The 15,496-nt window shown below is 34.4% G+C and overlaps 1 protein-coding gene across 1 annotated transcript in view; it reads right to left on the bottom strand.

Moving 5' to 3' along the window:
- The window catches only part of LOC114922299 (integrin alpha-9-like), a 92,484-nt gene that overhangs the window by 25,211 nt on the left and 51,777 nt on the right, over nt 1–15,496 (bottom strand). Inside the window, exons 11-12 of the mRNA XM_029283295.1 lie at nt 14,501–14,620; nt 13,239–13,340 (exon numbers count right to left, since the gene is read on the bottom strand). Of these exons, the coding sequence (XP_029139128.1) occupies nt 13,239–13,340; nt 14,501–14,620 (222 nt within the window). The remainder of the gene's footprint in view (nt 1–13,238; nt 13,341–14,500; nt 14,621–15,496) is intronic.

The raw sequence follows: 15,496 nt of genomic DNA, 5'->3' as shown, positions 1-15,496 counted from the left end.
CAGGAGTGACATAGGGACAACTTCGTGAATGTCCTAGAGTGGCCCAGCCAGAGCCTTGACATGAACCCTATTGAACATCTCTGTAGGGACCTGACTGAGCTTGAGAGGATTTGCAAGGAAGAATGGCAGAAAATACCCTAATCCAGGTATGCAAAGCTTGTTGCATCATACAAAAAGACTCAAGCCTGTAATTGCTGGCAAAGATGCTTCAAGTACTGAGTGAAGGGTCTGAATATTTATGCCAGTGTGATATTTCAGTTTTTTCTTTTTAATAAATTTACAGACATTTCTAAAATTCTGTTTTCACTTTATCATTATGGGGTACTGAATGTAGATTAATGAGAAAAAAATTAATTTTAACAAAGAAGAGGGAGTTAAGCTATTTTCCAAAGCACCTGAAGGCAGGAAAAGAAGCAACAGATGGAAACTAATCAAGAAGAGAAGCAACCCTAGAACTAAGGAGAAAGATCCTGACAGTTAGAACAATTAACCAGTGGAACAACTTGCCTCCAGAAGCGGTGAATGCTCCAACACTGGAAGTTTTTAAGAAGAGACTGGACAGCCATTTGTCTGAAATGGTATAGGGTTTCCTGCATGAGGAAAAAAGTGAAGGGGGTCTGAATACTTTCTGAATGCACTGTAAATGATACTGCATCTCATGGTAACAGATGAACTCACCCAGCAGCCTCATGTAAATGTTAAACAAGGGAGGAGAGAGCACCAACCCTTGGGGCAACCCACACAGTAGGAGCTGAGGATGGAATTTCTCTTCCCCAATACACCTACTGGAAGTGACCCCAGAAAAAGAAGGTGAACCAGCATAACATCACCCTAATCCTCTGAGACAATCCCAAAAAATACCATGGTCAGTGATATTGAAAACTGCCTAGATGTCAAGTAAACAAAGATGGATGCACAACCACCATCCTACCCATGCCAGAGATCATTCAAAAGCATAACCAATATGTTCCATTCTATATCCAGTTCTGAATCCTGACTGAAAAAGATTAAATAATTTGTTTCATCCAAATCCTCTGAAACTGTTGTGCAACTATATTTTCATTAACTTCTCCCCAAAAAGCGGGTTAGATATTGGATGAAAATTTTACAATATCACGGGATCCAGTAATGGGGATATGAACCAAGACCTCCTTAAGAGGCAAACAAAACCCCTCACTCAAAGAAGAATCCATCATCATCAAATCCACTGACACACACATTGTTTACCTGAAAGATTTATTTTTAACATGTTTATGTACTTTTGATGTCAAAACTAAATAAAAAACTTGGGAAATGGATGGGGTGGAGATTTTATAATGAAAAAATAATAGCTTATATACTGAATGTAAAGCCCTTCTATTTGCCAGAGACATTTCCAGATTAGCCTTCCTACTGTACGAAACATATTGTCAAAGCCCCTTATGTACAAAGGAAGATTTTAATTAGTTTGAACATAGTGTCTTAAGAACTGAGATAGGAATCCTCCAGCTCTTTTTTTATTGAGTTCATTAAGGTAGGTTCTTTTTCAACTGAAACTTTTGAGTCTTCTTTTCCAGAATATTTGCATGACAAAGCAATAGTTGTTTATTTGATAACCTGTTACATGATCTCCCATCTGCTAGGTGTTTGTATTTAGAAATAGTTCTCTTTCTTCCTCGCCCTCAGCATGATCTCTTAACACTAGTTTTAAAGAGGGGGAAAGGGTGCCTCAAGTATCTGATATTGGGAAGGGGGAGCTACAGCAATAAGATTATGAATCTCAGGTGCATTGGATGCTGCTGCCTTGTTGGTATTAAATAATTCTACTATATGATTTTCTGCATATGGAAAAAAAAGGAATACCTGCTTCTTCAAATCATGTTCCAAACGGTCTTGAGGTAGGGGAACTCCTAAATATAATTTTTTGTCACCTGAAAAACTTGATGAAATCATCCCTACTTCGCACTCCAACTGGGATAAATTATATCTTTGAAAATGACAAGAATTTCATCATTTCTACTTCCCATTGCCATTTCTGATTAGCATTGATTTAATAAATAATTACATCCATGAACACATATTCACACATACTAAGCTATGTATGTAGATACATATTCTGGTCTCAACTATATAAGAATATTAATTTCCCGTCCTTGGAATTCCAATAAAGAGCATCCCACAGCTACTTGGATTACTTGAATAGGTTAAAAAGTATCTTCCCTTCAAATCTAATGAACGACGTATTAGCAATGCCAGAACAGTGGTATTTTTCCTGCTGTGCAATTAATAGCTAATTAGCTGCATTATGGGGAAGAGGGGAGGCTCCGTGAGTCACAGACAGAGAGACACATGCACTGCCCATATGTGACCTTTCAGATCTATGGAGAAAAACCAAACTGAAAAAAGATTTTGATCTACCATACTGCCTTCATTAGCAAGATGTCCGGTGAACATTGTGAAAACAGGAAGTAATTCATCTTTCAAGGTACTGGCAACAGCGTTGTGGAAAAAGAAATGTGCCCACCAGATGCCATGCTTTTGTGCTGCCTGTATCTTCACTCATGTAACATTCAATCTTTTATTGCTTTAGTGCTTGATATTTTGAAAAGTATCATCACATTAGGGCAATCCATACAAAGTGAGCTTAGTGCTACCGTAGATTTGACAGATTTCCAAGGGTGATACAGAAGAAAAGTGTATGAACATAAGTAAAAATCATTATAGAAACGTGGAATCAATTATAAACTTATTTACAATATATATTCTGAACCTATGATCAACCTGCTAAGAACAGAACCAGATTTACTGTGGAATGCCAAGCAAACAGCACAAGATTGGATACCTTAAAGAACACAATTAGAATTACAGCATTATATATTTTAAAATTTCTTACCACACTGAAAAAGCTTTTATTACAGATTTGGTGTTTACACTTTACGTTATAATAAATGTTCAATTCCAAGTAGCATATAGGGCTTTTCTCTCTTCAGCCAGGAATTAATTAAGAAATAAATTCATAGTGCAATGTGGTAATTGCCTATGAAGATGGAGAAGCCAATGTTTTCTGGAGTTTTTCACAAAACTACCTAGCAAATAGATTTGTAGTGCATTCATACTTAAAATTATTTAAACAGTCTTATTTTGGAAAAGAGACTCATCTGTTTGCTATACACATGGCAACAAAAGTCCAGCCACTATTCACTAAAGATTTTTACTATCTCCATTGCTATTTGACTGATCAGTCTTTACCAAGAAATAGAAGTTAATTCATTGAGTAGGATCAATACCAAATAAGTGAACCAAATTTCCATGAAAGCTCAGGAAGTTTATTTAATAATGATTTCAGTAGGACCTAATTACTATTCATAATACAAATCTATTCATAAAATAAGTTTCAGTTAATTGCTTAAAACTTTTTCTAAATTAAATGGATAACCATTAAAGCCTAAATCTGATTAAAAATATTTTTATTTAATATGTATTAAATTTAAATATCTTTCAATATTCAAACATTTTATTTAAATCATTTATTATTACTTTTACATTACATATTATTATTACAATTATAATTGTTACTAGATAAATAATTATTTAAGTGATTATCTAGTTAAACATAAATCATATAAATAAATATCTCAGGAGATGTTTACAATTTGTGGGCATGGGATATCTTCCACACCATCTTGCAAGGCCTAATCATGGTCAGGGTGATTAGAAGCAATTGGCTAGTAATTTAAGAGATAGCTTATTACTATATTCTTTGTACTCTGTGGCTGGCAAATGTCTATGCCATCTGTGCAAAATCATTTTATTTCATCCTTCCTTGGACTGACCCCAAATGCCTCTGGTTTGGAAGGCAGAATTCTCTATTGCCTTCTGTCATATTATCATTTAGTTATTTCCAGAATGCCATGAGGTGCTTTCCATGGTTGGGCTGGTGTTTGGTAAGGTACAGTATACCGGGGATGGAGGAGAAAGAAGCAGAAGCTCTTTTTGCCTTAGAAACAACAGCTGGAATAAAAAGTCCTCTGGCAACTCACCAAACCTACAAATGTTGACTATTTGATGGCAATGCATGTTTTAGCTTGAGATAAGGCCAAGTAGTTTATGCAAATCAAATATTAGGTAAATTCAATTCAACACAAGTGGTAAGCAGAAGTCACGGTTCTCTTGTTATCTGTTCCTTAAAATAGTTTGTGGTATTAACTCCATCGCTGAAGTGAAAGACCACAAAATGAAAGACCCAAGAACTAAAGAATGAAAAATCAGGGCCATCCAAATTAATCTCGCAGAGAAAGACTGCGCTATTACATTTTCTGACAGAAAAAAAGTGAAACAAACTAGGGAGATCTACTGCTATCAATGAGATTTAAATTAAGTATGCTTAATCTCACTACTATATTTTAAACTACAATCTCAAAACCCACAATCTGAGGCTAAAATATCTTGTTAATAGATTTATATTTAGGAAGTTAAAACTATCTTGATGAAGATTCAAAATACAAGGAAACAAACTAAAAGAAGTGGAAGAAAAATGGTCCAAAGTTGTTAGTCATGAATAATTCATAACTTGTAAGTTTATACCTTATGCTGTAGAATACACAATTCTTTACAGCATTCTGTGGGGGGTCCCCGGGAGTGAAGAAGGAAGAAAGAATAAAATCCTTGAGCCAAACCACAAGACTTCTCCCTTTTTTCAGAAGTATGAGCAAACATAAAGCATACTAAATCAGAGAAGTCAAGAGACATATGGAAATGGCATAGATAAATAGTAAAACTAACATTTATATTGGAAAGAAGTGAGATTACAAAATGATTTTCAAAACAAAATAATATCTAACATGTTTGTTTTCAGCTAGTACTCTGTAGAAAGCAAATACAATCACTAGACTAGTGAATATATATTTCTTCATTACAATGAAAGATTAATGTAATGACTCATACTGCATTATTCTGTATCATTTGGGGGCATTGCCCTACTCTTTACTTTAGCAGATGTTAAATCTATAAATGTAATGTCACCCTTCCTGATTACAAAAATGAAAAATAGCACTTTTTTAGATAATAAGCAGACAGTTTCAAGATCTGTTTGAGCAGACCCACCAATTAAAATGGAGACCCATGTTGCTGTGGTAACTGGAAGGCCGATTAGGGCCGGAAAATCCTAGTTCAAGTAAACTCTTAGCTGCACAGTCATTAATGGGCCAGGCATTGTTTCTATGTTCAGCATATTGTAAAGGGGGGAAAAGGGAAAGACACAAGTGGTCAATATCACTTTGAGTTCCTTGAGGAAAGATGAGATATGAATTTAATAAGTAAATAAATGATGATAATAAAATGGTAATATAATGTTTTTCTTAAGCAAGACCAAGATATTATCCATCATCTTGTCAGGTTAAGCTCTAACAATACATTCCTTTCCAGTTTTCATTTTGGAGTAATTACTGAGGACAAAGTTGTTATATGGTTAAGGTCACTCTAGGACCTGATGGGCTTTTGTTTCTACTTGCTTCAGTGTATGGAACAGGTAATATCCATAAAGAGGAAAAGGCATGAGGCAAAGTTCATTAGAAAGCAGGAAGACTTACTTTTTTTTTTTAAGTGAGAACTCAACAAAAAGAACCATTGGTATTCCAGGAAAAGTAAAATAAGAAAATAATCTACAATATAGCAATTAACAACCTTTGATGCCATATACTAATTTATAAGTCCCAAGCCTTAAGTTTAAATGTATTTTAATATAATCCCACATGGATGGATGCATTGCTTTACCCACTTTAGAATACAACTGAGTGGCTGGAAAAGATTGAGGAAGATAGTACATTCTTTTCCATGGTCATCCAACCCCTGAAAATCTTCTTGTGGGAATTCACGTCATTTACGGGCTTAAGGGACTCTACTGTAAGAGTGCTCCCTGTACATCTTTGCCTGTCAAGATAACTGTAAAAAACATATTTGGAACATTGTAATAGAGAATCTCCACAAAGTAGTTTTCACATTTTGAGCTCTTCACTTAAGCCAGATTGATGCTTCCAAGGTCTCTGGTTTAGTTTGGTATCTTTGTTATATCTAAATTAAGCTGTTGCCTATTAACTGTTTATAAGCAACCTGCCCAGCAGTAAACAGTAGTCTGCCTCAACCTTTCCTTTCTTGGGAAGTTAGCATGCAGGGCTGGTAAGCTGATATAACAACATACTGTAGTGTCTAGTGAACTGTCTTTTTGAATATGATCTATTGACAATCTCAAACACCAACTCTGTCAATTCCAGTGACCAGGAAAATGATCTCACTGCTGCTTCTTTAATGACTACATTGGAATGGAAAATATCCAAGTTACCATGTTCTCTAGGTACTGTAGAAATCACAATAAGACAACTAGGAAGAGGAGGATCTGTTCTTTCATTCAAATTCTAATGATCTGAATTTTAACATGCCAGCTGTATTGTTAAATTGTATTTTCAGCATTTATATTGCTTTTAAAGAACTAAAATATATTTGTCCAATGCCAACAATAAGAGATAGCACAGAATGCTACATTTGAAACATTCAAAACAGGAGAGTTGCTTATGGTCGTGGAACTGTTGGAGATATTTCTTGAGAGTAGGGTTATGCTTCCATAATCTGAAATATTCCTTTTCCTTTTTTCCCATCATCGAATATATTGGGCATAATTAATACATTTCCCACAAACTGCAAAGATTTGAGAACATCTCTTTGCTCTTTACTGATGCAAAGTAAATAGCATTTACTTACATAGCATTTCTGTCCAGACAAATGTATTGATTATTTAATTAGTTGAACAACCCTGAGAATTTATAGTAGAATAGAATAGAATAGAATAGAATAGAATAGAATAGAATAGAATAGAATAGAATAGAATAATAACTTTATTGTCACTTTTGAATGTACACTAATCGGCATACATTAAAATGAAATTTTGCTGCATACAGCTCTCAAAGGGTCACCACTTCCAATATACACTACATAAATATGACATAAATAATAAATAAATAAATATGCATATACCCACATATATTATATGACACAGAGAAACAACAGTTAGTTTGGGTTATGTATTCATGTGCATGGCGAGAAAAACTAATCTTGGGAATTTAACAGATGGCTGGCATAGGGAACAAAGCTATTACAGAACTGGGTAGTCTTGCTATTTCTGTTTCAGAAGCTTTTAGATGATTAGTTTGCATTTAAATGTTTAAATTTTTGAAATATTGCTTGATTTCAGTGCAGCTTAAAGTTAGAATGACATTTGAAACATGAAGCTCAAACACTAAAAGCAATGCTAACAAATAATACACACGACATAATCACAGCAGCTTTTAAAGAAAAATAAGAGAAAAGGGGAGTGCTATTTTAGAAATAGGCTGTTTTGAACAGAAATGTAGCACAGTGATAGAGCATGGATTAATCTTTTGCCTGCCTGCTGCTTTTCTGTCTTGTCTTGCCTTTTTCTCTTGGTAGACTTAGCAGTGTCAGCATGTAGCTGCTCTTGGCTAATCTCGGAAGTTAAGCAGAACTGCCCTTGGTTAGTCCTTAAATAGGGGCTTCCAAAATCCTCAAAGTGATTAGTTAGAAACTGAGAATTGCTAAACAACTTTCAATTCTTATTAATTATTTAATAATTTAAATCATTAAATTAAAAATAATAATAACTATAATTACTTGTTAATTATTATGGTTGAGTCAAGGAATTTCTATTTTTGTTTGTGGGGACAAAAAATATGTTGAACTCCATAAGTGATAGCCACACTTTATTTTTATTGCTTAAAAAAAGGGACAGAAGACAACTGGAATTTTGTTATGCATGTACAATAGGCAGTATTGTATAATGCGAAGTCCTAGCTGTGGCATTTCTCCCTACTTCCCTGTCAGCATTGGGCTTTTGCAAGGTTTGGCACATTCAAGAAGTGCTTTTTAAATGTTAATAAGGATAAAAGAAGCTGGCATTCTTTGATTGTTGTGCAAGATTAGAAGGATTATGTGGGAAACCTGTTCTGTGTGCATAACTGGCATCATTGTATTATGTATCAAACATTTTCATTAGAATTGTTTAAAACAACTTCATTGCTTCCTACTATTGGCTGGCACATAACTCCTAAATGCATTATTTGGATGTGCTTTCAGTGGTACATTATTCCAAACCAGTGTGGCTGGGATCACAGCTTAAAATAATTTGGCCACTATTTTGATTGAATCCTAATCACAATTTCAATTATGGTAGATGAAACAAGGAATTAGAATGGTTTCCAAAGATTTGCCAGCCTTAAATGTCATTAGATATGTTTGCTCTTCAGAATGATCAGAATTTTATCATACATTCTTAAGTCTATTATCATGTGAGCAAATGAGGAACCTTGGATGTCACAGAAGGCCCACGCAATGTTGAAGGTGAGAAACACATATTTCAAATCAGGTGATGCAGCAGCACTTAGAATAGGAAGAGATGATTTGAGGCATGCTATAAAATCAGCAAAGTGGGCCTGTAGTCAGAAAGTGCAGAATTTCTTTCAAGATCCTATGGACCCTAGGCATATGTAGCAAGGTATTCAGGTAATTACTGATTATAAGGCAGCTTCCCTGACATGTAAGGGTGACACAGACTCTCTAAACAAGCTAAATATGTTTTTGGGATGGTTTGAGACCACAAACATTCCAGCAAGGAAGGCTGTTCCTCTTCCTGATGAGCAGGTGCTCAGGTTTGATACAACTGCTGTTCAGAAGGTTCTGTGGAAAGTCAACACTCAGAAAACTGCAGGTCCTGATAAATATCCCTGGGTGAGTACTTAAGTAATGTGCTGACTAGTTGGCCACTGTTCTCACAGACATCTTCAATCTCTTGTTGTATCAGGCCATGGTTCCATCATCTTTTAAGACTGCAATCCCCTTTTCTCTTATTTTTCTTTAAAAGCTGCTATGATTATGTCGTGTGTATTATTTGTTAGCATTGCTTTTAGTGTTTGAGCTTCATGTTTCAAATGTCATTCTAACTTTAAGCTGCACTGAAATCAAGCAATATTTCAAGAATTTAAACATTTAAACGCAAACTAATCATCTAAAAGCTTCTGAAACAGAAATAGAAAATAATTTGCATTTTTTTAAAAAAGCGATTGAGCATGCATAGGTACCACTAGCCAAACAACCTTATTCTCTGTCTTCTCTCTCTTTCACACACAAACACACACACACAGATGCTTGGCTATAAATCAAGAAAAGCAGCATTAAATAACCCCCTTCTCCTGAAAATGAGTTTAAAGGCTAAAATCAAGGCAACTCAGACAGTTGATTGGTGGGATTACAGAAGTGTGTGAAGATTAAGGATAAGACTTGGCAGTCCACTGAAACACAATGTCTAGACGCATCAAGCTGGATCAACTACAGGAAAGTCTATGACTCAATGCTACATAAATGGATGTGTGGGTGCCTGATGCTATACAAAGTCAGCAGGTCACTAAGGATCTTTCTCAAGAATTCAATGGGATTATGGAAGACAACACTGGAAGTCAATTAAAGACAGCTCATACAAGTAGCCATGGAGTGCAGCATACCAAAGTGATGGGTTATTCTTGCTGCTATTCTGCTAGTTGTCTGTTCTGGTTTTGCGTTGTAGCAAGATGGACGCAGGAAGGCAGGGCTCTGCCTTCCATGGCCAATTTCAACCTGTTGGGGGCCCTAAAAAGGGCCTAAAGTCGCCCCAAAGACGTGATGAAGGGGTGTCTCATCAATCACAGAGAGATGGCGGTTTCTGTTTGATCTGCGAAAAGCCCTCCAAACCAGCAGGGGAAAGACTGGCTGCACCAATTAACACATTGTAAACAGCATGTTTGGAACTGGGTGAAAATATTGATCCTTTCTTTATTATTTTACAACTGGATTTCCTGGGAAAGGCTCCCAAGAAACTAAAAATCTCCAAATGTGAATGGAAGCGGCATTTTAATTTCTATGAGAACAGAAATATACAATATTCAATGGAAATAACATAAAGCTACAGTTTGAAATTAGAGAACTGAGATAATTATTAAGATTTTCTTTTTGAAAAAAAAAAAGAAAAAAAACATTGAGATGAAACATAAGAAATCAATCCTTTGTTTTAAGAGTGGAAAATGCATTTTGAATGACATCTAGTGGTGGATCTGAGCACAGCACTATATAACCAGCTTCCTGCCTGCTTGGTGATTCCTAGCCTAAGGGAGAACAGCTGGCAATAAAGGAAAATATTTTGGCATACTTATCACCCTGATCTTGCTGGATTATAAACATCCACTGATCTTGGACTTTTAATCTCAAAAACTAGTGGAAGAGAAAGAAAAACTTAACCTTTGATTATGTCTGTCTAGGAGAGATTTTTGAGCAGTTTTCAGGGAGGTTGAACACTTTGAACACTTTGAACATTGTGGATTATAACCTTGCCTGACTGACAATTTTTGGATGCTTGAGACAAAGGATCACTATAAAATATTGCTTTTGGGAATGGACCTTATTCTAAAATCTATTAGATTATAAAGGCTGCATATAAAGAACAGAAAGCTAGAGGAAACTTTGTTTTACTCTTACTGGAACTGGTGATATTAGAGGATCTCCAGGAAAGATACCTCAAGAATAAACAAATACCTTTCAGAAGGAAATATACTTTACGCTACAACTAATTTACCAAATAATTGTTGCATACAAAGAGGACATAAAAAGAAACCACAATGAGACTAAAAATAATTTAGATAATATAAATGAGTAAATCAAATTAAATCTACAACTAGAAAGTTCTCAGACAATGACTACCAAGTATGAACAATAAACCAGAGATCGGAAGATGAAGCAGAGGAAATGGACCTAGAGATGGAAGAGATGAAAGAAGGGAAATATAAATTACCATACACAAATAAAATATTGCAAGACCTACACATAACAATGAAATTGCAAAAGACCCTTTACCCTTGCAAAATGCACTTGATGACAAGGAAGACGATTTTGGGGAATGGAACATAGAGCTGTCAGGGAAAATGTTACAATTTGGGAGACAAAAGATGAGGGGAGAAATTGAGGGAGAAGGAAGATGGGAGTTGCTTAAGGAACATAAATGGGTGGAATTTCCCCTCAAAAATACCCTACCTAAATTGTCTTCCTCAACTTTCATAAAAATAGAAAGAAAATTCCTGGGCAATTTAATCGCCTTGGCCTGGAAAGCTACTTGGCAAAGAAAGAAAGTGAGAGTTAGATTTAAAAAATAGAAGATTTGACCTATTAAAGGGGGCATCTTATGTTTAAGTACTTGTTTGAATATGGTTAAAAGAATGGATGACACTTAGATATATTTAGACTTTTATAATGAAAGATATGATTTAGAATTAAAATAGCATTTTTTTCTTCTTTTGATATGGGAAATATGAAAATAAGAGGATTGGTATGAATACAACTTTTAGCTATATAAATGTAATTAACATTGAAAAAATCATAACTGACAAAGATACTTTAAATATTGATGGGAAATTAAACCTTAATAAGAGCACGAAAAACAGGATATTGATTAATGAATTGATATTGTTATTTGTATCATATTAGTAAAATATAATGATGTTTATATCTAACTCTGTATACATCAATAGTACCAAGAATTGTAATTGTGTAATGAGGGGAAAATGGAAAAAATATGGGGAAGAAAGAAGGATCAGGGAAAAAATACTGGATTGTGCAGTACTGAATAGACTTATATTGAAGAAGTTAATGTTAAATATCTGAACCCAGACAACATGCTGTTTACTAAGCTCTAAAGATTGTAATTCTTAAAAATTAATAAAACTTTTTTTAAAAATAATAATAATAATTGCACATTGATTCATGGTGGAATATCCTGTCTTAAAACCTGCTTGTTTATGGGCTAAAATGTCATCTGAATAGAACACATCTGAAAGCTCATGGTATAAAAATTCAGCACAGAATAATAAGCTAATTGGGCAATAAATAGCTGGGTTTTACTTAATGCCTTTCTTGTATAATAGGGTTAATAGAATTTAAGCCACTCTTTCGAAGCAATAGAGAGTTATTAATGGTGATAAATAGGGAGGGCTAACAGATAATTAGGATGTATTTTCAGTAATTCTGGCAAATTCATACCTTTACCTGCAGTCTGCTGCTTTTCAACTGAGATCTTGATTTCTAATTCTGAGACAGGGAGCCAATTAGGGTGGGAATCAAATAAAGAGAGGGGGGCAAGAGAATCACTGCCAAAAGAAACACTGAATAAGTTGCCAAAGTATTTTTTTTTCTAGGTGTCCATGCTGATAGGTGCTTCTTTAGCCATTAGACTGGATCATGTCCAGGGCAGGTCTTGACTCTAAAAAGATTATGCCTTTGGCACTGGTGCTAGATTTATCTGAAGAGTGAGAAAAATATGGCAGAAGAGATTATCATCCTTCTTGTTGCTACTTGCTGGAGCACTGTCCATTTCACTAATGAGTAATTTTACTTTTTATCCTCAAAAGCTTTTCATATTCCTTGTTCAATAAAAGAAAAAAATTCATTTAAAAGAAAATCATTATAGAACTAAGTTTTCTATAAGTTCAAATTACCATAGCCTGAATGCAATCCTTTTTAAACCAAAATCTGGAATGAGGGATAACAGGGTAAATTACATGATAAGCAACCCTGAATAAACCCATAATCTTTTGACCAAATTTTCATAAATTAAACTGTTTGTTCTAATAATTTGTTTGAGATGGTTATCCAGAAATGATTCAAGTAATTGGGCCACTGCTGCAGCTAACAGTTTACTAAGATTTAAACTATTAATGCTGCAATCCTAACATGTACTTACCAAGGACCAAACCTCACTGACTATAGTTGGGTTTACTTCCAAAGAAATCTTCACTGAATTACATTGTTGGCATTAATGAACTTTCATATGAACTGATCTTCCAGTAAAAGATAAATCTATATTTCCCAAAAGTAAAGCAGGTTTCAACCTCACCTTGAGAAATTGTACATATTACTCAACAAAATCTACAATTAGAAGCTGAACTAGCCCGCAAACATCCCAATGACAATCATTTGCTTGTAGACTTATCACAGCAAGCAAAAACACAAGAGGATTTTGTTGCAGCGATAGTAATGCTAATAATTGAAAGAAAGGCACACTCCTTCCATTTCTTTGGCCTGACCACAAATTCCTTGTTAAATGCTGGATCATTTAATGCACTCCATTAATGCAATAAACTAAACCAAACAATTCTTCTTCAGATTCTTCCACTTACTGTTGCATGTTCAGAATTTGCATTAGGTACTTCGATTGCCCGGTTGCTTGTGTCCACTCTCACCTTTGCTCGTGTTACAAACTGAATCACTGATGAGGTATCCTACAGATTGAAAAATAAGAAGAACTGAGGAACATTTTCAAACATACAGTTCTCAAAGACTCTTAATCATGGGCATTTTAAAATAGAGCAAAGTTAGTTGTGAAAGTTAAAGGCAGTATTCTCACATTTAGAAGAATGTAAGATACTGCCAAATATCATCAGCAGAGAACATCTTAAACTGAATTATGACTGCACTATAATTAGAAACAGATATTTGTATGTAATTACTAAAGTGTTTATATACGGCACTGAATTAAATATTTTTATGATTAAAATAAATCCTAACATTGTACAGAATAACAAGTCTAAATATATGTATTTTTCCACTATAATCCTTCTTGAAAAGAGCTTTAATACAAATGGTCCAGCAATTACCTTTTAAAGTAATTCTTACTGTATCGTAAAATTACACATCTGGTGGAGTAAGGTCAGAATCATACATCACTTTTTAAGGAAAAAATTGACAACTTAGAAATGGAAATATAATTTCCTCCTTCTCTTATGTACATCAGGACAACAAAATTCAAGAGAATTATTTTACTCTGTGACTTCAAACTGTACATTGACACAGCTCATATAATTAAGCAGCTCAATTAATTTAATGAAAATTGCTGGTGTTAGACAACAATACATTCCTAACACTTTGACTAATCACATCTGAGCATTCCAGTGAGACACACACTGAGCATTCAGCAAGGCATCAGAAAGAACCACAAATCAAGCTTAGCATAGCAGGCGAAGTCCTTATTCTATCCATTGTTGACAGTGGTAAAATATCAGAAAAAAATCTGAACATTATACTCAATTCTATCAGCATTTAAAGGTATTATGAATCAGTTTTGGGCCTATCACTTACATTTTATATATTATATATTACTTACATTTCAGTCTATTGCTTACATTGATGGAGTTATACTGCAATCCAAAATCTAATTTTGGGGATTGTTTGTTTTGCTCATTTGTTTTAAAACTAAAGAGCAGCTTGAAAGATGGAAAACGTAATGGTTTATATCTTTCTGTTTCATTTTTTTCTGCCCCTGAGATTGCTCAAAAAAAAAAACTTCTGATAGGATAAAGTTCAATAATCCAAATTTAAATCCAACTCCAAAGTGAATTATGTATAGAAAATTCAATATTATAGTGTAGGAAATGATGCTCACCTTTTTTAATATCTCTGTATTCAAAAGCATTTGCACATCTATGCTACGGGATTCAGTTTTTGCTAGTGAACTTAAGTTACACCGTATAATTAAGCAGGACCTGCCTGGTCTTTCACAATCCTAAAAGATAACAAGTAAATAAAAGCAAATGAACAAAGGGGGGAAAAGAATGCATAAATCAATAAGCCTTGTTCAGCTATCTGTCTTCAGCAAACCTATCAAGATTGTTTACATTCTCATTGTTCCTGCCTTTGCTTTATTCCATCATGTTTGTCCATCATTTCTAACTTTGCTTATAAACTGAGTACAAATTTGCACTGTTCTGTGTATTTTTCTCTTAATGTACATGTTATTGTATGTACTTTGTAGAGAATGTCACTGGATGAATTTTCATACTACATGTTTCTTATTATTATTCCTTAATATGATGCAGATTTTCCTGCATATCCTGAATTCAAATATCTTTACTACAGTCTGTGACCAGCCTTTACTGTAGGAAAAGAGAAATAGTTTGGCACAACCATTCATTATCGGGGTAAAAAAGAAAGCAATATACAATGTATCTAATTAAAAAGGCTTCGGGATCCAGGACTTTAGTTCTGGATGGGGCTGCACTGCCCCAGACCGACCCTAGGCGCAACTTGGTCTCCTGCTCAAAGAGCAAGTGGCAGTCATGGCTAGGAGAGCCTTTGCATAAGTTAATGTTCTGCACCAATTGCACCTTTAATAATAATAATAATAATAATAATAATAATAATAATAATAATAATAATAATAATAATAATAATAATAATAATAAGAAGAAGAAGAAGAAGAAGAAGAAGAAGAAGAAGAAGAAGAAGAAGAAGAAGAAGAAGAAGAAAAGAAGAAGAAGAAGAAGAAGAAGAAGAAGAAGAAGAAGAAGAAGAAGAAGAAGAAGAAGAAGAAGAAGAAGAAGAAGAAGAAGAAGAAGAAGAAGAAGAAGAAGAAGAAGAAGAAGAAGAAGAAGAAGAAGAA

The sequence above is a fragment of the Protobothrops mucrosquamatus genome, unplaced genomic scaffold (assembly GCF_001527695.2).
Source record: "Protobothrops mucrosquamatus isolate PMUCROS unplaced genomic scaffold, P.Mucros_1.0 scaffold48, whole genome shotgun sequence".
Taxonomy (NCBI): domain Eukaryota; kingdom Metazoa; phylum Chordata; class Lepidosauria; order Squamata; family Viperidae; genus Protobothrops; species Protobothrops mucrosquamatus.
The sequence above is the reverse complement of the archived record's forward strand: the minus strand, read 5'-3'. Positions and strand labels throughout refer to the sequence as shown.